The 24,362-nt window shown below is 41.9% G+C and overlaps 1 protein-coding gene across 5 annotated transcripts in view; it reads left to right on the top strand.

Moving 5' to 3' along the window:
* The window catches only part of LOC137217802 (neuroligin-4, X-linked), a 344,507-nt gene that overhangs the window by 66,616 nt on the left and 253,529 nt on the right, over positions 1-24,362 (top strand). For all 5 annotated transcript variants that reach the window (XM_067724760.1, XM_067724761.1, XM_067724764.1 and 2 more), the window contains one exon: positions 8,653-9,454. In XM_067724760.1, coding sequence (XP_067580861.1) covers positions 8,983-9,454 — 472 coding nt within the window. In that variant the 5' untranslated portion in view covers positions 8,653-8,982. The remainder of the gene's footprint in view (positions 1-8,652; positions 9,455-24,362) is intronic.

Raw genomic sequence — 24,362 nt, 5'->3', positions numbered from 1 at the left:
CCCGTGTCCCCTGCATCGGCAGGCAGACTCTCAACCACTGCGCCACCAGGGAAGCCCCCTCAGATATTTTTTTAAGTGCTTGGGAAAATAAAGTGAGGGCAAACCTATATAGACATGCATCTCTTGATGGAAATTTGCACTGTGAAATAACCATGCTCATAAAATGTGCACTACATGGAAATATATAAATACCCACATAGAAACTAAACAAATATACATACGGCCCTACTAGAAAATAGAACATTACCAATATCTTTGTATTGTGAATTGTGACCCTGGATAGGAGTTAACTGTCCCAGAATTTGGTTTTAATCGTGCCCTTCCTGTTTTTTGTATTTCAGTACAAATACAGCTCTAAGTAATATACTGTTTAGTTTTATGTAATATCGTATCAGTAACTTCACACCATATGTATTCTTCTGTGACTTGCTTTTTATTTGGGAAATGTATCCGTTTTAACTTACAGATCCATTTTTTATGTTTCACTGTGTGTAGTATTCTGTTTTAATATGCCAGCATTTATCCATTCACCTCTTCGTGAATGTCTGGGTTCTTCCTGTTCCTTTCTTACTATGACTACGGCTGCAAATGGAAATGTCTGTCTCCCGACATGAATATTCAAGAAGCTCTATGGGACAGATAGAAACGATTTAACTATATAGTTTGTGTATATATGTGTGTGTACGCTGATCTGCACCAAAGTCTTCTGCACGCTCGACTTTCCTCCGTGACACACATTTGTTTCCTGTGTGGCCACACTACTTGTCACCGGCGTGGCGTGGGAAGGGCTCAACATCCGTGCTCAACATTTGGTGCCATTGGGCTTCTGCATTTTCGCTAACCCTTTGTGATCTCTCCTCTCTTTGACCAGTAACCAGTGAGGTTACCGGTAACCACGTCTCTGGTCCTGTGTTAAGACCCTCAGCAGATGTGAGGACTTAGTGTATGTGGAATCTTGGAAAGGGAGCCACCACAGGTGGCCTTGCATTTACCTAAATAACTAGAAAAAGGATGGTACTAATTATTGAACTGTGGAACAAAAGCATGGAGACAGAGGAGCACAGAAATGAGATTTTTCAGAGACCAGATGTCTTGAAGACATGACAATTTGACCTTGATGATCTGTGACTTGAGTTTGGTGAGAGAGCTCCACACAAACCCTGGACATATTTGCAAATTACTTGATTTAGATTTGGGAATCATGTTTGGTAATAAATAGCTTTTTAAAAATTAAGCATGTGTTTATTAAATTTTCTGTTAAGTGTTGAACATTTTTCTTTGCCCTAGGGCTACAGTGATCAAAATAGATTTTTTTTGAAATTTATTTTTTATTGAAGTATAGTTGATTTACAATGTTGTGTTAGTTTCAGGTGTACAGAAAAGTGAGTCAGTTTTATATATATATACATATATATATACACACACACACATATATATACATATATGTATATACTGTTTCAGATTCTTTTCTCTGATAGGTTATTACAAAATATTGAGCAGAGTTCCCTGTGCTATACAGTAGGACCTAGTTGTTTATTTATTTTATATATAGAAGTGTGTATCTGTTAATCCCAAACTCCTAGTTTATTCCTCCCTCCCTTCCCCTTTGGTAACCATAAGTTTGTTTTCTGTCTGTGGGTCTATTTCTGTTTTGTATGTAAATTCATTCATATCATGTTTTTTTAGATTCCACATATAAGTGATAGATATTGTGTGATATTTGTCTCTGACTGACTGACTTCACTTAGTTTGATGATCTCTAGTTGCATCCATGTTGCTGCAAATGGCATGATTTCATTCTTTGTGATGGCTGAGTAGTATTCCATGGTAAAATATGTACCACATCTTCTTTATCCATTCGTCTGTTGACATTTAGGTTGCTTCCATGTCTTGGCTATCGTAAGTAGTATTGCTTCTATGAACATTTGATTTGGATTTGGAAATAATGTTAGGTATCAGTTGAATTAGACACAGAAAGTCAAGCATTTAATGAGCTTTTAATACATGCCAGTCCCTGTGCTTGCTTTAGATGTACACACAATGAATAAGGAAAAAAGCACCGCTTTTAGGGACACTTTCATGAGAGTATAATCTTCATGTGGGCAGGAATTCTGTCTCATCTCCCGCTATGTCCCAGTAACTTAGAATAGTGATCTTTATGAAATACTTACTGATCTATGACTAAGTGTTGGTGTTTTATTTCGGTGACCACTGTAGATTCTGTTGTCCACATCATTGCTCTAGAAAAAACATCCATGCTTTATTCCTGATCATATCTCTGGCCTACATATGCATGGTGTATCTTTCTATCCAATCAATCCTTTTTTAATTGAAGTATAGTTGATTTACAATGTTAATTTCTTCTATGCAGCAAAGTGATGTAGTTACACATATGTATACATTCTTTTTTATATTTTCCGTTATGGTTTACCACAGGATATTGAATATAGTTCCCTTGTTGTTTATCCATCCTATATATAATAGTTTGCATCTGCTAACCCCAAACTCTCTATCCATCCCTCCCCCAAACCCCTCCCCCTTGGCCTGGAGAACCACCAGACTGTTCTCTATGTCTGTGAGTCTGTTTCTGTTTCATAGGTAAGTTCGTTTGTGTCATATTTAAATTCCACATGTAAGTGATAGCATATGGTATTTGTCTTTCTCTGTCTTACTTCACTTAGTATGACAGTCTGTCCATCCATGTTGCTGCAAGTGGCGTTATTTTGTTCTTTTCTATGGCTGAGTAATACTCCATTGTATATATGTACCACATCTTCTTTATTCATTCCTCTGTTGATGGACATTTAGGTTGTTTCCATGTCTTGGCTATTGTAACTAGTGATATTGTGAACATAGGGGCGCATCTATCTTTTTGAATTATAATTTTGTCCAGATATATGCCCAGTCTGTTCAGTGTCTTGACTGGACCACATATAAGCCATTAACTCTTTTTCCTGGGTTTAGTCTGGGTTCTGGCTCTTGTTGCAAACTCCAGTTCCTACGACTGTGGCCCTGTTGTTTTCCTGAGCCATTAAACTTCAGTGTGAGAACAGAAATGGTGATGGAGGTGATGGAGTTGATGCTTTGAAGCCCCCACTGGGCATACAGCAACCTTGAAGGTAGTACATATGGCATCTTCACTCTGTAATTATTTACATCTAAACTTCTTGGTTCAAAAGGGTGGATTTTGATGGGATCTGGTTTTTAGAAATGAAAGGAAGTACAGGGATAGATGTGCAGAGAGCTAGAAGATTTGACAAAAGACACAGTAGATTGTGACTGTGCCCATCTGGGAGATAAAATCAAAGCCAGCATATTAAAAAATACACAAAAATGTAATAACTGGCTGATTGCCAGCATCAAGGAATCTCGAATAGGGATTGTGTGTGTGTGTGTGTGTGTGTGCGCGCGCACGCGTGTGTGTTGTCAGCCCATGTGCAGAATGTCGAGGTTGTTCACGTAGATAACAGGTGCCCTGGGCCACCTCACGGTAGACATCTGTGTTGTAGGATAAAAGATGAACCATACCCCACTTGGGTACCATGAAATGTTGGTGTCCTCACCAAAAACAAAAGAAAAAATGAAACTGGGGAGGTCTACAGGTTGTAGTTTGGGGAATGGCTGTTGCAGACTTTCGAGGAAACAGTGTGGCAGGATTGTTTTACAAGCTCATTAATTTTACCAGCATCTATTGTTCTTGGTTTCCTGATGCTTTGGGATGTGAGATGAAAGTGAATCTTCCAAGTGCCTCTTGGGGTCAGCAGACTATTGGTAGCAGATAGCACGTCCCAGATCTTCGATGGAGCTGAGAGTCACATCAGGGGAGGGCTGGGCCACCTCATTAATCCTCTCATGTTTTTTTCCTTTCTTCTCTTTTCTTTTTTTTTTTTTCTTGGAAGATGCATCCACAGAGTTCTGTCTTCTAATGTATTTCGCAGCCACAGAAAGGTGAGGCCGTGTACACCCAGGAGACATGATTTTATTCCTTGGAAGGCCAAAACACCAAGATAAATTGGATCAGGGCTCACCTAAATTAAATACATATTGTAAACTTAAACCAATCTCAATTTGAGTGATCTGCACTTTGGAAGGAAATTTATTGCAGTTTTTATTTTGACTCATTTATAGTTTAGCTTGCCTGAGTAGCTGGAGCCAAGTCTTAATTACAGCCTCGTACAGAACGACTGTCCTGTAGAGATCATTCGAAACTACCTAATCAAGTTATAAATCAGGTCGAAATGCCTCTCTGAGAAATTAGTCTGTGTGCAACTTTTGCAGGGAGAACATGCTGTCAAGGCCTTCCTAACTCCCCAGTTGTATGTATGCAGTGAAGTTACAGTTTTTGTTCTCATTTTTTTCATTAAAATTTTTTCTTCAGGAATTTCCTTTGTAGTATCTTGTTTTTTTTTGTTTGTTTTTTTGTTTTTTGCGGTACGTGGGCCTCTCACTGCTGTGGCCTCTCCTGTTGCAGAGCACAGGCTCAGCGGCCATGGCTCACGGGCCCAACTGCTCTGCGGCATGTGGGATCTTCCCGGACCGGGGCACGAACCCTCGTCCCCTGCACCGGCAGGCGGACTCTCAACCACTGTGCCACCAGGGAAGCCCTGTAGTATCTTGTTTTTATTTCGGAAAAATTTGAAAATATATAAATACATATTATAGAGAAAATAGATAACATATTTATAAATATGTGTATTATACGTATCCTAACTGTGCATATATATTATGTGTAGCTATAACAGCATTTCACTCCTTGTAAAATTATTTTCAGTGTGACGTTTACCTGAGAAGTCTTTTTTTGGTCCTCCCCAAAATAAACTTATAATGATTTTAAAATGAGGATGCATATTTAAAATAGGTTTATTTTTTAAACCTTCATTGCTAAAACTTTTACAGTTGCCAAATATTTGAATGTGACACACACACACATATATATACACACACAAACATAAATAATTTGATAATTTTCAAATGTACCCACAGGTGCTCAGTCATTTACGTGGCCACCATGATCCCATATTTGATGATTTACACCCGTGGTTCTTACCTTGAGATGATCTTGCCTCCAGAGGTCACTTAGCAATGTCTGGAGACATTTTTGTGTTAAAAATGAGAGGCGGGTGCTACCAGCGTCGGGTGCGTAGAGCCCAGAGGTGCTACTACACACCCTACAGGGCTCAGGATGGCCCTCACCACAAAGAGCAGTGTGGTCCCAGATGTCAGCAGTGCAGAGTCTGTGCAACAGTGCTCGGCATTGGTGGTATTCCATGTGTGCAAAGTGCCAAATTCCAGAGCATCGGGAAATAAGACGGCTCGGAACGTATGATTACTTTGAATGCCTAGCCTGGGCTTCACGAGTGTCCAGATACCCGCTCCCCCATTCCCCTCCTCTTAGGTCTGGCTGGTTCATGGTCTCTCTCTGGCCCTCAGAACCTTGTGGGGAGGTAGGCTTGATCACACAGGTGAAGCAGGAAGTGTACGTGTGCCCTCACTTGCTCAGACTTAACAAATATGTGACATAGAGGTGCTGTCTTCCACATGGAGCTGGAAAAATGATGGAGTGGACCAGGCTTCCTCAAGGCATTCACGTTGTAAGTCCTGGGACAAATCCACCAACTGAATTCTACCTTTATGGAATTCTGTGGTCCAGGGACTATGTGATGCCTTGTGTGGACCAGCTCAGTTAATTCCCAGAGAGTTAGAAACACATAAGTAAAGAGAGGCTCAAAGAATTTAAAGTACTCGCTCTATACCTGCTTCATGCCAACCCTGGGCTGCCTTCAGTGCATTTTGTCTCTGTACCCGTGAGTGTTTTGAGCAGGTCTGTGTTCAAAATCCCAGCATTTCGTGGGTGTTGAGGAGATCTTTTCTCTGCCCTGCCCCTTTGCTCCCTTGTGGCTCAGCCCAGCCCCACAAAGGAGGCATGACATGCCATCTACTTAAAGCTCAGAGAGGTTGACTCACTTCTCCAGCTAACAGAGAGGTAGCATTTGGGGACCCAGGTCTATCAGAATCAGAAATTACTGGCATCTCCTATGACCATGAGGAAGGCTTGAGAAGGAAGTACTGATGCTGGTTGTAAACCAGAAGGGCTTTCAGGAACACAAGATTTCAGACGAGTCAGCACCTCTTTCACGTTTTCTGTCTGTCTCTTAATTATTCAGCAATTGGATCATGCTGTGGCAGAAATCCACATAAATCAGCCATTGGGTGTGATGCGAATTTTCACTCTCAATGCTACCATCCCGTGTTGTAGTGCATTTTCATCCAACTCTGATTAACTTGGCCCAGGATGTCACGGATGACAAAATTTCCCCCAGACGTATTCTAGCTCCGTGATAGGTCTGGCTCAGATATGTTTCATTAGAAAATAAATTATCTGTTTGACATATTCTACTCAACCATTCCCTGAAATGAAATGCATAATTATATTCTAGCCCAGAAAGACTCTGAATAACCCAGAATAATCTGTGTCCTTAGAAGCACATCTGTCTATTTTCAGTTGAAGAATGCTGTATTTAAAGGTAGAGTCCTGTAGTGAACAGACTGGTGGTTGCCAAGGGGGAGGGGTTGGGGGAGGGATGGAGGGGGAGTTCGGGGTTAGCAGATGTGAGCTTTTATGTATAGGATGGATAAACACCAAGGTCCTACTGTGTATCACAGAGAACTATATTCAGTATCCTATGATAAACCATCATGGAAAAGAATATATAAAAAAACTATGTGTCTGTATAACTGAATCACTCTGCTGGACAGCAGAAATTAACACAACGTTGTACATCAACTATACTTCAGTAAAAAAATGTTGATTAAAAAAAAGGTAGAGTCCTGCAACACCTCATGAAGTGTTTTCTGTCTCTAATGCATCATGTATGGTACTCACGTGCGACATTCTTGAATGTCCTACGCGCAGTGGTTTATCTGGGGAGAGTCGTCGTGTGATCCCGTAGGGACAAATTGAGGTGGTCCTTTTTGTTTTCTTTATTTTGGGGGTGCCACGTGGCTTGCAGGTCTCAGTTCCCCGACCAGGGATTGAACCTGCGGCCCTGGCAGTGAGAGCGCCGGAGTCCTAACCACTGGACTGCCAGGGAATTCCCAAGGAGGTCACTCTTTAAAAGTTAACTCCTCCCAGACTCAGTAGGAAGATGACTCAGATGTACCAGAAGGTTCTTAAATAGGCTGCAGGGTTTACCCCTGAAGGCATGCAGTGCTTTACATGAAGATCGGGATTGCTGTATCCACACTCTTAATTATGAATGGTGTCTTGATGTGACAAGCAGTACAGCACGTACTTGAGATGCAGCATCTTGTTCAGTTTCTTACGAGGAAGCTGAGATTCAGGGCGATGATGTCTGGGGCCTACAGACACGTGCCCCTGCGTAGCCCGAGGAGGATGAGTATCCGGTGTCGATGCTCTTTCCACTGCATGTTGCTCCCTTTATGTTCGCTGGTAAATACCCACCTGGCATGAAACCAGTCTGGTCTGGTTGCACACTTCCCTTTACCCGTCTTGGAAAACTTTTAGAGCTCCACTCATAATACCTTAGGAAAAAGTGACAGTTTTTTTTTTTACATTTATTTATGTATTTATTAGTGTATGTATGTATGTATGAATTTATTTAAAAATTTTATTGGGGTACAGTTGCTTTACAGGGTTGTATTACAGTTTCTACTGTACAGCAAAGTGAATCAGCTCTACGTATCCATATGTCCCCTCTTTTTTGGATTTCCTTCCCATTTAGGTCACCACAGAGCACTGAGTAGAGTTCCCTGTGCTATACAGTAGGTTCTCATTAGTTAGCTATTTTATGCATAGTAGTGTATATATGTCAATCCCAATCTCCCAGTTCATCCCACCCTCCTTCCCCACTTGGTATCCATACGTTTGTTCTCTACATCTGTGTCTCTGTTTCTGCTTTGCAGCACTCTTTGACATAAATCACAGTGATAGCTTTTTTGACCCACCTCCTAGGGTAATGAAAATAAAAACAAAAATAAACAAATGAGACCTAATTAAACTTAAAAGGATTTGCACAGCAAAGGAAACCATAAACAAGACGAAAAGACAACCCTCAGAATGGGAGAAAATATATTTACTTTATATTGGAGTATAGTTGATTTACAATGTTGAGTTTCAGGTGTACAGCACAGTGATTCAGTTAAACATATACCTATATCCATTCTTTTCCCATATAGGTTATTACAAAATACCGAGTATAGTTCCCTGTGCTATACAGTAGGTCCTTGTTTATTTTATGTATAAAGTGACAGGTTTCTTAAACATCTGAGAAACAGTGTTTTGGGAGTGCCTATCCATTGCTGGGCTAATATTATCAATAATAGTGCAATTAGGAGACATCAGTACAGTTATCTGTGCAATGTGTGTAACTTTTGGCAGTGTGTTTGTTCATTGAACAAAGACTTGAATGTTTCCGGAGTACTGGCATCGTTCTTGCTGATAGGACTCTCTGTAGAAATTAAGACAAGCGGTTGTCTGGCGAAATTCTACTGCCCGCAGATGCCGCTCTACAGATTCATCGGTGAATGAGATTTCCTCGCGTGATGTTGAGGGTTGCATGGAAGACGCAGCAAACGCCATTGGTGGCAGTGGTCTTGCCTTCCTTAGCCTTGTCTGCTTTTTTCTCCCATTAGGCTGACCGCTCTGCCTTGGAGGTCTCCTAAGTGATCGCTGCCCCGGGGAGGTGTTGGATGGTCACCGCTTCCTTGGAGCCTCGCACGGGCTGGAATTCGGCACCAGGATTAAGAGAGGGCTGCTGTCCTGTAATGGGCTGCTGAGAAAACCGCCGGGTTTGTTGTTAAGCTCGGGCTCTGTCTATGACCCATCGAAGAGGCTTCCTAGCGAGCCCTTCCCCTCTCCAGGTTCTTGGTCCCTGGAAAGCCGTCTCTCTCTGCAGGCTCCCTTCACGGCTTGCTTTGCTTGGAGTTGCATCGCACGGACGCCCGCGGATGTGGTGGTGAACCATGTCGAGACCCCAGGGACTGTTATGGCTTCCGCTGGTCTTCACCCCGGTCTGTGTCATGGTGAACTCCAACGTCCTGTTGTGGATCACTGCCCTGGCCATCAAGTTCACGCTCATCGACAGCCAGGCGCAGTATCCTGTGGTCAACACCAATTACGGCAAAATCAGGGGCTTGAGAACACCGCTGCCCAATGAGATTTTGGGTCCAGTGGAGCAATACTTGGGGGTCCCTTATGCCTCGCCTCCTACTGGGGAAAGGCGGTTTCAGCCCCCGGAACCCCCCTCCTCATGGACTGGGGTTCGGAACGCCACTCAGTTTGCTGCCGTGTGCCCCCAGCACCTGGATGAGCGGTCTCTCTTGCATGACATGCTGCCCATCTGGTTTACTGCCAATCTGGATACTCTGATGACCTACGTTCAAGATCAGAATGAAGACTGCCTTTATTTGAATATCTATGTGCCCACGGAGGATGGTAAGTACTTATTCTAAACAGAAAACACCTGCTCGCTCAGCCTCAGATTTGCCAAGAGGGTTGTATAATGTCCTGTGCGTGGTATTTTCTATAACCATTCTTTTTTTTTTCATATTCAGTTATCTCGGTAATGTACCACTTGTTCGACTTGAATTTACGCAGTGTCTAATCGATGGAGAGTATCATAATTAATGACTTAATTCTTTCCATATATTGCCTTTTTAGCATTGCTGTCGTCTTGATTTGCAGGTGATTACCAGTCTGAGCATATAGTGTTCTATGTTATACCTGAATCATCTGTAAAGGAGTGGATCTAGAGAAACTAATAGAATTAAGAACATTTGCGTGCTGGAGTGAGCACCTGAAAATTATACAAGGAATGGTTCCTTTGGCTCTAATGCCTTAAGATACTAGCACTTTTTGAGTCTTAAAGGGAGCCACTGATTGTTTTAAATACACAAGCAAGGGATATTTGATAAAACAATTGGACTTGATTGTTCAGAATCCATGTTGTTGATATACATTTGGACTTTATTTCCTGCCAATATTCACTGCAATCAAATGGCAAATGTGTGTCGTCAGATGATTCTAACTACGTTAGAAAAATGATTTTCTTGCTTGAACAAAATGCCCATTTTCTTTTGGAGAACACAACACTGAAAATCTGTGAAAACAATCATGTTCCATATATTAACTTAATCCAATACTAGTAAAACTTGGATATCTCCTTGTTCAAGTAGACCTTAAATTAAAATGTTTGCTAAAGACCAACCAGACTCAAGTTAGTCTACAGTGAACGTCCGTTTCTCATTTCTTGTTTGCATGTGCTCTTTTTTGTACAAGGAGAAGGAAAAACGTAGAATGAAATCTTCCTGGAACCTAAAAAAAAGTAATTGAGAGGAATCATAGCCACCACTGTCTACTATAGAAACTGAAGTGTGTCCTTGTCCTTGGTAACTTTCATGCAGACATTTCTTTCCCTTTTTTTACCTTTAATCCTTGGGAGATGTTTGTCAGTGAGCTTTGGCTGAAAGCCTGCCCTAAATGATGACATTTCTTTCTCCGTGCAGATGCAAAGAGGTGGCGTGGGCACCTTTCTCGAGAAACCGGGATGGGGGCAGTCTGTTAGGGAGATGACAAGGAATGCCCAGAGAAAGTGAAAGGGTTGAACTTCATTATGTTAGTAGCGTCTGGCATGTGGCTATTGTCACTATGGTGACAGATCTCACAATTACCTTGTAAAGTCTAGGTCTTGAATAGGGTTCAAGGGGTTAAACCGACACTGGACGCCTTACTTCCATGCCCTGTGCTGAGCTGCCCTAGTGCTCAGTAGCTGCTTGGTGCATATGTAAGAGGATGGATAACCCCACCCAAACCAATTAGTGTTCTCAGTTCAAAGCCACCTGGGTCATGGTTTTTCTTATCACAAACTATTCAAAGAAAGGAATAAAAAGAAGCAAAGACAGGGTGGTGGAAACAAAACAGGGTAAAGGATTCAAATTGCTTTCATGGGACTTCCCTGGCGGGCCAGTGGTTAAGACTTTGCCTTCCAGTGCAGGGGGTGCGGTTTGATCCCTGGTCGGGGAGCTATGATCCCACATGCCTCATGGCCAAAAAAGAAAACCAAACAAACAAACATAAAACAGAAGCAATATTGTAACAAATTCAATAGAGATGTTAAAAAATGGTCCACATCAAACAAAAAACCTTTAAAGAAAATAAAATAAAATTGCTTTCATCATAAATTTGATATGCTGGTGTCTCTGAACCGGTGACTTTATAGTGTTCACCTTCCAAACAAGGGATGCACTTCAAATAGAATGCCTGCTTCTGAGAGGTCGGGGTACAGTTACACTGCCCAGGAAGACAAATCAGTAGCTTCCCTGATGACAGACCCATAGATGTGCAGTTGTGTGGACTGACCCCATAAACGATTCGGCCGTTTCTTTGTGGTTCAGGATTGAATAGGAATTTGGGACTAGAAACACGCGAAAAAAGCTGCCTACTAGAGAAGCAATCTAAATTTAAGAATAAAGGCACTGCTACCTGTTGATTCCTCTGGGCTTTTTAGAGCACTCTGGCACACGATATCTCACAGCATCTTGGCGGGAGAGTCAGAAATCTAATAGGGGCTGAATAGGTAAATTTGATCTCCCTACGATAGATACATAATGGAATTTTGCTGGTGAGGGAAGCTATATGCCCGTGTGTTTGCAGAAACAGAAAATCACAGCCTATTGGGTCAGGAGTTTTGAGGGTTTAAAAATAGATGATTTGCATCCATTTGTGAATCAACATGGAGGTTTAGATGTTTAATTATTGGTTATTGCTAAATGAATAAACCCCACTTGCACAATAACACATGGAAATGACGGCGTCATGCTGATTTCTCCAAAGACCTTGCTTTAGGGCATATCTTAATTCATAACAGTGCATTTCATTAAGGGTGTGCACAGCCGTATTGGCTATTTGGAATTCAATATTCCACTCTGGTACTCCAGTATTTGTTTTAGATTTGTCGTGATGCATTCATCCAACGGTGTGGCCATCTGACTTCCCTACCAGTGATAGTTCTGAGTTCCTGTCCTGTGCTAGTCAAGCTTCACATGTTGGCATGGCCACAGAGACAAGCATGCTTAATTTCGAGAGACACACAGAGACTTGTTGTAGGCAGAACAATGCCTCCTCCAAAGAAGGGCACGTCCTAATCCCTGGAACCTTTGAATATGTTACCTTACAGGGCCAAGGGGATGAAGGTTGCTGATGGAATTGAAACCGCTAGGTGGCGTTTTCGGGCGGGCTCTGAGGAGCTCCGGTTCGATATGTCTCAGTGCAGAAAGAATTCAGCAAGGGACTTCCCTGGTGGTCTAGCGGTTAAGAGTCCGTGCTCCCAATGCAGGGAGCCCGGGTTCAATCCCTGGTCAGGGAACTAGGTCCTGCATTCTACAACTAAGACCCAGCACAGCCAAATAAATAAATAAATATTAAAAAGAAAAATAGGAGTTCAGTGAGAGGCAAAGTGATAGATAAGAAGTGATTATCAGAATAGGACACTCGTGAGGCTTACAAGCAGGTAGGTGAGAGGGTGCTGTGAGCCACTGAGAACTTAGTGGGCTGCAGTTTTTTTTTTTTTTTTTTTGGCGGTACATGGGCCTCTCACTATTGTGGCCTCTCTCGTTGCGGAGCACAGGCTCCGGACGCACAGGTTCAGCGGCCATGGCTTACGGGCCCAGCCGCTCCGCGGCATGTGGGATCTTCCCGGACCAGGGCACGAACCCGTATCCCCTGCATCGGCAGGTGGATTCTCAACTACTGCGCCAGCAGGGAATCCCTGGGCTGCAGTTTTATAACCAAAGGAGAAGTGGAGAGGGGGAGAAGACCACCCTCTTCCTCATTCTTGGGTAGACGTCAGGCTTCCGTCCTTAGCTTGTCCACCACATCAGGCAGGGGAGTTTTCTTGTCCCCCACATGGTCAAGCTGGGACTGTCATGGCACATGGAAGAATTATTTCAGGTCTCAGTACAGGGAGGGTCTTTCACTTTGAAATGTCACCGTTTCATAAACTATTGCTTTTTATGTGTGCAGAGAGCATGTCCTAGGGGTCATTAACTTACTGAGCTCACTGGGCAGGCTGTGGGTCTCATGCCACCATTTTTTTTTTATTGTTTTGGGGCGTGTCTTGTGCTTCTGTTGCATGGTTTTGTTGCTAATAAGGCTGCCTGGCTTTGTGGCTCAGCACGCCTGCTTTCTTGAGTGATCATTAACTTACAGGGTCTCCCATACTTTTTCCTTTACGTCCAATCCCCTAGTGGGATTAACTATTTAATTACCTACTTTGTCCCTTTACTCTGTCCCTATTGTTACGGTATTTGCTTATCCATTGACTTTAAGATGGAGGGAATATATTCTGGTTTATCTGGGTGGGTCCATATTTAATAACAAAGACGCTCTGTTGTGAATAAGGGAAGCAGAAAAGGTGATGAGGGCCAGAGGGAAGCAATGGAAAAAAGGCACAGTGGCCATGGCTGCCTTTGAGGACAAGGCGGAACCAAGAGTTGAGGAACCCTGAAGCCTGTCGAAGCTGGAAAAGACAAGAGATGGGTTCTGTCCTTGAGCCCCAGAGAGGAGCACAGCCCTGCCCACCCCTCAGTTTTAGCCCAGTGGAACTCTGACCTTCAGAACTCTAAGATCCTGAATATCTGCCACTCGAAGCCGCAACATTGGTGCCAATTTGTCACAGCAGCAATGGAAACTCATAGAGTTTTGCCAGCCTTTAATATAAATACCCTAATTGAAAGCAACATACACAGCACTGAAGAGTTGTTCTGAGCTTTCTGAGTTGCTGCCCATTCTGAGATGCTAATTCGTTTGTTACCCTTTCGACCTCCAGAATAACTGGTTAAAAAACAAGCAACCCCCACACTCATTTTAGCAGTGGGTGGTTAACATTTGCCGCTTTCCCTTATATATATCAAGGAGACAAAGTTGGTTCCCGTTGGGGGGTGGATATTTTGCAGATTTGAGGTTTAACCTGTAGAAAGTAGACACCCAACTTTTGGCTCCTCGTTTTAGAACAGATTTATGGCGACTCTTACTAAATGTCATATTCAAAAGATTCACTGATTTTACACAGGAACATAATGAACGGGTATTTAAGATTTCCCAGGCATCTAAAACAGATGTCCAGAGTAGGTGTCAGTGAATGGCATAGAGCAAAACATCCAAATGGTCGTCTTTTCTCATCTCTCTCTGCAAAATGTCCCTCACGATGGCAGCTGTACCTCTAAATGTCTTCTTCTGTGTTGGCAAAATCTTTTGGGCTCCCCATTCCTTCCCTCTAGACCTCAAGATCTGATCTGTTATGGGGAAAGTGATTCTCTGTCCTTTAAAAAAATAACTTACTGATGAATTTATTTGACAGAATGTCAGTTAATTCTTACCCGCCCCCCGGTTTTATTGAGATATAGTTGACATCTATTGCTGTACAGGTTTAAGGGGGACAGCATGATGGTATGGTTTCCGCATATCGTGAAACGATCACAGTAGTTTCGGCTAACATACGTCCTCTCGTACAGGTATGGGAAAAAGAAAAAAAAGGAAAAGTTTTTTCCTCACGATGAGAAGTCTTAGGATTTACTTTCTTTGCAACTTTGCTGTATCTCATAGAGCAGTGGTGACTAGAGTCATCAGCACTGTACTTTATACCCCTAGTACTTACTTGTCGTGGAACTGGTGTTTGTACCTTTCAACCACCTTCATTCAATCCCCCATTCCTCTACCCCCACCTTTGGCTGCAACAAATCTGATCTCTTTTTCTACGAGTTGGGTGGTTTTGTTTTTTGTTTATTTTTTCAATCAATTTTTTATTGGAGTACAGCTGACTTACAATGTTGTGTTAGTTTCAGGTGTACAGCAGAGTGATTCAGTTATCCATATACATAGAGCCACTCTTTTTTAGATTCTTTTCCCATAGAGGCCATTACAGAGGATTGAGTAGAGTTCCCTGGGCTCTACAGCAGGTCCTTAATAGTTATCTGTTTTATATACAGTTGTGTATATGTCAATCCCAGTCTCCCAATTTACCCCTCCCCCGGTTTCCCCCTTGTTGGTAACCATGAGTTTGTTTTCTACATCTGTGACTCTGTTTCTGTTTTGTAAATAAGTTCATTTGTAATATTTTTTTGAGATTCTGCGTATAAGTGATATCATGTGTTTTTTGTGTAGAGTCCACACAGGAGTGAATACAGTGTTTGCCATTTCCTAATGTCACTTAGCGTGATGCCATCAGGGTCCATCCACGTTACCACAAACAGCAGGAATTTCCTTTTTTATGGCTCAGTGATATTCCATTGTGTAACTACACCACAAATTCTTTACCTGTCCACACATAGAAGGACACTTAGGTTGTTTCCATTGCTTGGAAACAACCTATGGACCCCTATGAACATGAGGGGTGCAGACACGTTTTCTGTACCCTTTCTAGTGTCAATTCGGTTCACTCCTTCAGCTCAGCTTGGAGGATTGGTCAGGAACTTGCCTGCCAGGGGGCAAATGCCAGCCTGTTCCCTTACCAGTTGAGTGATTATGGACAAGTTCCTTGGCTAGTACATGCCTCAGTTTCCTTGCGTGTAAAATAAAGATGAGCTGGGAGATTTAAGGTATTAATCCATATGAAGTGCTTTGTCTAGTATCTTGTACCTATAACGACTCTGTAATCTGATGTTAGTGGAGCATAGGTAATAGTAGAAAAGAGAAACAGAACTTTTCAGCTAATTTGCATATGCATATTGGTCTAATATAACGTCCAGTACATAATACATGTGTATTGTCTCTAACATAAGTAATTACTGTAGTATTGGAGGGGTCAGCTTAAGAAACAGGACCAAGCATCCATCACTTCTGACAGTTCGCAGTATGGCTTTAACAAAAGGGAATTTTGAGGAGTGGCATTTTTAAAATAGAAGGTACAGTTGATTTACAATGTTGTGTTAATTTCTGCCATACAGCAAAGTGACTCAGTTATACATACATATTCTTTTTCATATTCATTTCCATTTGGTTTATCACAGGATACTGAATATAGTTCCCTGTGCTCTAAAGTGGGACCTTGTTGTTTATCCATTCTATATATGATAGCTTGCATCTGCTAATCCCAAACTCCCAGACCATCCCTCCTCCATCCCCCTCCCCCTTGGCCACCACAAGTCTGTCCTCTCTGTCTGTGAGTCTGTTTCTGTTTTGTAGATAAGGTCATTTGTGTAGTATTTTAGATTCCACATATAAGTGATATCATATTTGTCTCTGTCTGACTTACTTAGTATGATAATCTGTCGCTCCAACCATGTCGCTGCAAATGGCATTATTTCCGGAATGGCATTTTTTTTTTTAAAGAGCAGAGTATTATCTTGTTCTGCTTTATTCCTAAGCTTTATCTTTTTTAGCCTGAGCTGTCAAACGGATTTTTTAGCATCCTGTTTGAAGTACAGAAATTAATCATCAAGAAAGCATTAAAATTCATTTCTTGGAAGAGGATCTGAGAACATCCACCGACAATAGCACTATTTTTTTCTGTGAGATAACGGAAACATTAATTGCCTTTCTCTTTTCATCACGTCACAAATAGTTCGGTTGTATGCAGAGTGGCAAAGTCTAGTTCGGTTGCAGGCAGAGTGGCATAGTTGTAGGCAGAGTGGCAAAGTTTAGTTTTAGTGGCAAAAACTAAAAGCTGACCAAGTTAACACAGTGAGAAAGATGTTTCAGCCAGTCCACATCAGCAGGCAGCTATGTGAAAATCATTAACTGATTCCCATTTTCATCTGTCAGGGGGGATTTTTGATGCTGTGTAGACCGTGGCTTGTAAGTGAAGATAATTAGGAAAGATTATTTAATAAGTATCTCCCTGACAAGGATTAATTGAAAAGAATTTAGTATTTTGTGAACACGGTTAAACTAGAGTAGATTTCTGACAACATGTGTTTCTCTCCCAGCTTAAGAGATTCACCAACAGAAAAATAATCCCGTGGTGGGTTTAGAAATTATGTATATTATGAATAATGCTATTTGGTCAGTGTGCCTTGTACTTGTTAGAGGAATTCAGAAAAACTGTTCTCTAAAGAAGAAAATTTTCCCTTACACTTGTCCTTTTCGAAAACATGAGTTTTAACTCAATTCCGTTAGCAATTTGTAAGTTTTTTCACAATTAGAACAAGTCCAAATGACTTAGGATGTATTAAAAACCCCCTTTGCTATGCATGCGTACTATAAACTTTGCAAACAAACTGTTCAAGATAGAAAGTTGAGGTGCAGTTAGTCTGCTCGAGTATGTGTCAGTGTCCAGAAATCTCCTCCTTATTTACTCGTGCAGTCGCGCCCCCAGGACATGTAATAGCGTCATTTGTTGCCAAAGACACTGCTGGTTTGGACCCTGTTTCTTTTGCATACTGTGTTGGCAAAGCCTTCAACCTTTTTAACATTGAGTGACCTCAGTTATAAATAATAATAGTACTGTACTTCCTGTGAATATTAGGGTTATAGTGATTTTGGAGTAAGCTCCTGTGTAAGAAATGATTATAAAAGAAAAAAATTAGTCTGTTCTTATAACTTTAATGTTCGGGTAATTCAGTGTTCATCTCATTACAGTATCTGTCATTCGAACCCTGAAGTTCCTTGAGTGCCCAGGTGGGGAGTAGGTTCCTGTCTATCTAGTCTGTTGTTTGGTTTTCCTAAACCAGGCTGTCTTCAGCAGCCCTGCGTAAATAAATCAGACCTACACATCATCCAGGAACTCACAGGCAACCGAGGCAGAGAGAGAGTCTGAAAAAGAGTGATCTGTTCATGTGCTAACCACTTGTTAAGACAAAATGAAGACGAGAGACACGGTAGTCTCTGTCTTATTAATTCAATCGAATATTCTATTTAGGCTTGGCGAAGTGAGTTTCCACAACTGGAAACAGAGAAAAAAAAAATGAAAAGAATTTTTCTTGTTAGATTTCACATGTCTGATTATTTTGAGTGGTGATGACTGACATTGGTATATAGTTTGTGGGGGGTGTGTGTGTGTGTCTGCGTGGCGGTGTTTGTGTGTAGGATGTTGGAAGAAAGCCCACAGGAAAAAACATCCGTGATTCCTTTAAGATCCAGTGTGTTACAATTTTCTGGAAAAAGCCAAAAAGCACATGGAGATGACGAGACTCTGCCTTCCTCTCTGAATTCCAAGCCCTCTGAAGTTTACCTTAATCAAGATGCTCGCTCATCCGTTGTGAATGTGGTTGTGTGTACAGTAGTCAAGTTTGCCCTGGGGAAGAGTGTGTGTTCCCATCAGAAAGAGAGGAACACTGAAAGACATTGATTTGTCTCAAGCAAAGGAGCTTTTGTAGTTGGTTTTGACGCAATCTGAAAATTACATGTTCCGGAACACTGCTATCAGTTTTCTTTAAAATGTATGCTTTGAGCAATGTTCTGTTCTATCTGTTTTATGACATGACATAATCCATCATTCCATCAAAAAATGAGCATATTCACCTGACATCCCATCTACCCTATCTACACATCCCATGTGTACACTGTAGTTCTAACCCCAGCCAGATAGTCTATGGATCTCCAGGTCCCAACTCTGATTCTTTGTGTGTTTTCGTCTCTCCTCCATTCCTTATTCTCTTTACAGCCTTTTTTAGGTGATTCATTGAAAAATATTGATAAATCACTATTTGCATTTAACATATGCAGGGCTTTGGGTAAGTCCAAGAGGTGACATAAAGAAATGTAAGCCCTTTGATGGGAAAGTAAATGAGTCCGAACAAAAACTAAAGTTTCAGAAACGGATCCGTTGGCGCAGTGAATTCAAGCAGGGAATGCTTTACGTTTCCACGAAAAGAAAAAGAAAAAAGAAAACAGTTTGAAATTTATGTTTTCCATTGAGGAGCCATGATGGAAAGGTTTCCACCAATCTTGAGATGGATATCCAAGGCATATACTCCTGTGTTGTGGAATGAAGAAGGGCTTTCTGAATCCCCCCAAATGAAGCTTATTTGTTGCTTCTCTAGATGGACCAAGACATAAAAAGTATAAAATGGGGAAAGAGGGAGGGATAAAATCATGACAGAACTATAGGAAGGTGCTTTGATGGTATAGTTTAACACGCAGAGTACTCACTTTGCATTTGCATTGTTATATTTTCGACATTGGAGGATTCATAAATGGAATTCCATCCAAAGGAATGCTAATGCATATTTTTCTTCTCAATAGACTGTGCAGTAAGGTTAAATCAAAGAACACGAGGTTCCTTTCTTACCAAATTCAGATGTACTTATCGCCTGGAATTTTTTTAAAAAATCATTAAAAGCTTTACTGCTCCCCCCAAATTTTTACCTAGTGAAATACTTTCATAACTCTATATTTTATAATGCGTACCTCCGGATAACTAATGTGATATTGCTATAATATTTTGTGTGTTTTAAAAAAGTAGTTTAGATTTAAAAATAGAGTATTAAACCTTAGAAAACTGTATCTTCCCTAAGAAAATTACACTGGTAAAAACATATTAACTTAGATTAGATATTTCCTTCTGAGTTTAAATCAGATGATGAGATCAGATTCCACTGTAGCACGTTGTACAAGGATGTTTGCATCTCATGCATTTTTTCCAAAGAAAGGGATTGTGGTACATTGAATATCCTACTACCCAATCATCATATTACCTGGGGGTGAGTGATGGCATCAACTAGCACATAAATCACAGAATTGTGAAATCTTCCACATAGAAGGAGCTGTGGGACCCATTTCACCCAGACTTTCTCAATGCAGTATTCCTCTGGTCATTAACCCCCTGAAGTTGTAAGCAGAGGTGAAACATCCTTCTCCGTATTCCTAGAGCTTCACTCCAATCATTTTACAAGGCTACACCCCCAGGAGACTGTAAACCTTTGAAAGCATTTGTGAACTTAATGAACCATCTACTTGAATGTATGGGTCAAATGGACGACGGACAGTTCCTGGACATGCAGCCCTTTTTGGAGCTGGCCGATGAAGACGTTTGCAGGTTTGTAAGGGAGTTCCTTTCACCGTTGGAAAGGGCTGGTGATCTATCCATGTGCCATCTCTACCAACAGAGCTAAAGCAAAGCCAACTGGATTCCTTCCTCTCCCAGCCTCTTGCTTTGGAAATCTTTGAAGACAAGATATTGTGTTCCACCTTGTCTCTTGCAAGCATTCTCAGCAGGCTTCATTCCTCCTGCAGATGCCTTTAGGACCCTCTCATCCTCTTCCCTAGCCAACTGTGGAGAGCCTATCAATTGAGTGTCTTACTCTTAGGTGGATGTCTTGGTACCAAGAATTATTGCCGATGTCAACCCATAGGCATGCATTTGCTCTCAAATCATGATATGTGTTGCATATACCTGGAGTTCATGTTAGTTTTTTTCTTTGGCAAATGCCTTCAGCTCTTGGCTCATGTATATTGAACCTGAAACTGCATGTTTTCATAGTTTTTTTTAGAAAACAATAATATATTTTACAGTACGAGTTAGAACATGAAAGAAAATACGATCCCTCTGCTTCCTACAGCAAACGGATCGCATGTGCCAGGATGAAGAAATTTGCAGCTGAGGCTTGGATTTTCTCACAGGACGTTGCCTGCACAAGAATTACCAGCTGCAGCCCAGCCAAAATCTCTTTACTGCATGTTTCCCTGAAATACAAAGTCCCGGAGGTGTTACAAGGGAAGGAGGTGGAAAATTGTGACGGAATGGCCAACACAGTAATGGGTTCCTAGTTTGGGGAACGCCATAGGTTGCCTGATTTTAAATGCAGTCGTCTTGGGCTTCCTTGGTGGTGCAGTGGTTGGGAGTCTGCCTGCCAGCACAGGGGACATGGGTTCGAGTCCTGGTCCGGGAAGATCCCACATGCCGCAGAGCGCCTAAGCCTGGGCACCACAACTACTGAGCCTGTACTCTAGAGCCTGCGAGCCACAACTACTGAGCCCACATGCCACAACTCCTGAAGCCCGCGCGCCCAGAGCCTGTGCTCCTCAACAAGATAAGCCACCGCAATGAGAAGCCCACACACCGCAACGAAGAGTAGCCCCCGCTCACCGCAACTAGAGAAAGCCCACGTGCAGCAACAAAGACCCAACGCAGCCAAAAATAAATTAATAAATTAAAAAAATAAACGCAGTCATCTATAATTTGATTTAATGGAGGTAGAATCATTTCCAAGAAGTTAATTAAAGTTCACAGGTTGGAAAAGAGTTCAACATCTCATATGCCTTTCTCTAGACTTAGGCGGAAATGAACTTCCTCTAGCATTTTCTTCAAATGAAGATTGTGTAGTTGTTTTTATTATTGCTGTGGTCATGATTTAAATTAGATAAGCTATGAGAAGGTGCTGTGAGGAATTTGGGGGTTTGTGAGATATGAAATGGTTATTCTAAGACTGCAGAATACCAGTCGGAATCTTTTAAAGACTTTTACAGACTATACCGTGGGTATGTAGTCTTCAGACTTTTCTCTTGTCACAGGTTCTGAGTTGACCTGAGTTATGGGTAGAATTGTGTCCCCTGCCAAAAGATATGTTGAAGTTCTAACCCCCGCCCCGTACTTATGAATGTCACCTTATTTGAAAATAGGGCTTTTGCAAATGTAATCAAGGTAAGATGAGGTCATACTGTATTAGCCAGGACCCTAAATCTATTACGACTGGTGTCCTTATTAAGACTGGTGTCCTTATGACTGATGTCCTTTTAAGACACCATATTTGTTAAAAAAAAAAAAAAAAGTTCAATTTAAAAATGGGCAGAAGATCTGAATAGACCTTTTCTGAAGACATACAGATGGCCAACAGGTACTTGAAAAGATGCTCAACATCATTACTCATCAAGGAAATGCAAATCAGAAATACGAGATATCGCTTCACACCTGTTAGAATGGCTACTATTGAAAAGACAAAGTGTTGGCGAGGGTGTGGAGACAAGGGAGCCCTCCTGCACTGTTGGTGGGAATGTAAATTGGTGCAGCCACTATGGAGAACAGTATGGAGGTTCCTCAAAAAAATAAAATAGAACTCCCATATGATCCAGCAAACCCACTTCTGGGTATTTATCCAAAGAAAGCAAAAATACTAACTTGGAAAGATATCTGCACTCCCATGTTCATTGCAGCACTATTTACAATAGCCAAGATATGGAAACAGTCTAGTGCTCATTGATGGATGAGTGGAGAAAGAAGATGTGATATATATACATTGGAATATTATTCAGCCATTAAAAGAAGGAAACCCTGCCATTTGCAACAATGTGGACAGATCTCAATGGCATTATGCTAAGTGAAGTAAGTCAGACAAAGACAAATACTGTATTTTTCACTTACATATGAAATCTAACCCCCACCCCCCAAAAAACCCCACAAAAAACAAAAAAGCCAAGCTCATAGTTACTGAGAACAGATTGATGGTTACCAGAGGTGGGTATTGGGAGTGGGAGAAGAAGAAAAAGAGCGCTGTAAGTCTCACTTCTTTCATGTCTAGGACTCCATAAAAAGAAAACACAAACTTCCAGGAAGCCAGACCTTCTCTCTGAAGCTTCGCCCGTGGAATCCAAGTGGAGTTTTCCTCAACGTGTCAGAAAGAAACTTAATCTTTCCTTCCTAGGAAAGATAGTCAAACACATCACCAAGAACACTTTGTCCTTCTTGTCTCTCTTGGGAAAAAGGCTCTTAAAAGCAAGAGACTGGATCTTAGAATCTTAGCACAGGTGTGCACAGCTGCACTGTGACCAAATGGTGAATTTAATAAATAGGTATTGAGTGCTTAAATTGGAAGAAGGAGGAGAAAAAGGAGGAGGAGAAGGAAGAGGGAGTAGAAGGGGGAAGAGGAGAACAGAATGAAGACAGCAGAGATTCCCAGGGAGGAGACCACGGGAAGATGGAGGCAGAGACGCAGAGATTGGAGAGATGCACCTCCAAGCCCAAACCCACCAAGGATTGATGAAAAACACCAAAAACTCAGAGCTGAGACACAGGCAAGGAACAGAGTCTCCCTGAGAGCCTACAGAGGGAACCAACCCTGTTGACTCCTTAATATTGGATGTCTGTCCTGCAGAACAGTGTGACCTTTAAATTTCTGTTGATTTAAGCCACCCAGTTGGCAGTCATTTGTCCCAATAGTGCTAGCAATCTTAATACAACGTGGACTTTTTGTTTTCTGTCTTTACCTCCTGTCTCGGCCAGAAGAAGCTAGAACAGCTGTCGTCCACGTTCACGGTTCCTAAAACCGTCTCTGTCTTTGGGAAGCTCTCCTGACACCCTCGTGGTCTCCTGGATGTCTTCTCCCCCTCTCCTCACCAGTGAAGAACATCTTGGCTTCCCATCCCTCAAGGCAGTGGTTTTCCACATGGAAGATTCTATGCACTAATGATCCAGAAAATGAACTTGACATCCTTCTACTGAACTCTCGTTCCTGAGGAAAGACTCATCCTACTACTGCATCCTATACTTCCTTCTCTTCTTTGAGAATCAACTTCAGGCCATCAGCAGGCCCAGCTCTTCCCTCTGAGGCATCTCAGTCCATATCTGTCAGGCCCTAAGTGTTCTCATCTTTCCCTGGAAAGTTCCAGGCATCACCACCACTTGGTGTAGACGTGTGTGGTGGACTGACTCAGCAAGGCCTCGCGTTACCCCGGTGTCCTGGTAGTCATGCCCTTGTGGAGTTCCCTCTACTTGAGGGTGGGCAGGACATAGGACTTCTGTAACCAATGGGACACGATGGAGGGGATAGGATGTCAGTGCCGTGATTACATTGCACTGGCTTGGAATTTATGTCTTACTAGCAGATCATTTCTGTTGCCTTTTTGGTTTTCATGCTTTGTTGGAATCAACTGCCATGTTGGAAAGATCCCCATGGAAGGAAATGGAAGGCTGCGTCTGCTCGACAGCCAGCAAGGAACTGAAGCCCTCAGTTCAACAGGCTGCAAAGAACTGAATCCAACCATGAGCTTGCAATCTGATCTTGCCCAGTCACTCGGATTTCAGAAGAGACCCCAGCTCTGGCCAACGCCTTCGTTTGAAGCCTCATGAGAGATGCTCAAACAGAGATCCCAGTGAAGCTGTACCTGGACTCACAGAAACTGTGATAAAAAAAAATAGATGGCTGTAAGCCATTTAGGTGTGTGCTCATTTTTTATGAAGCGTTCAATAATGGATGCAAACGTGATAGGTAAAATAAATGGATTTCAAAACTTGGCCAAATTATAACTCAAGTCCCACTGGTTGGAGGGATGTGGATTTTGAGCTCATCAAACTGGTTATTACTTAGAAATGTTTAGATGGCAAGTGAAGTAAATTCAAGTTCAGTTCACTTAAGGGGAAAAAGGGATTCGTTGGGTCTATGCACTGAGAGTTCTAGCAGTGGTTGTAGCTTCA

This window comes from Pseudorca crassidens, chromosome Y, assembly GCF_039906515.1.
Source record: "Pseudorca crassidens isolate mPseCra1 chromosome Y, mPseCra1.hap1, whole genome shotgun sequence".
Lineage (NCBI taxonomy): Eukaryota > Metazoa > Chordata > Mammalia > Artiodactyla > Delphinidae > Pseudorca > Pseudorca crassidens.
This window is presented reverse-complemented; position numbering and strand designations above follow the sequence as displayed.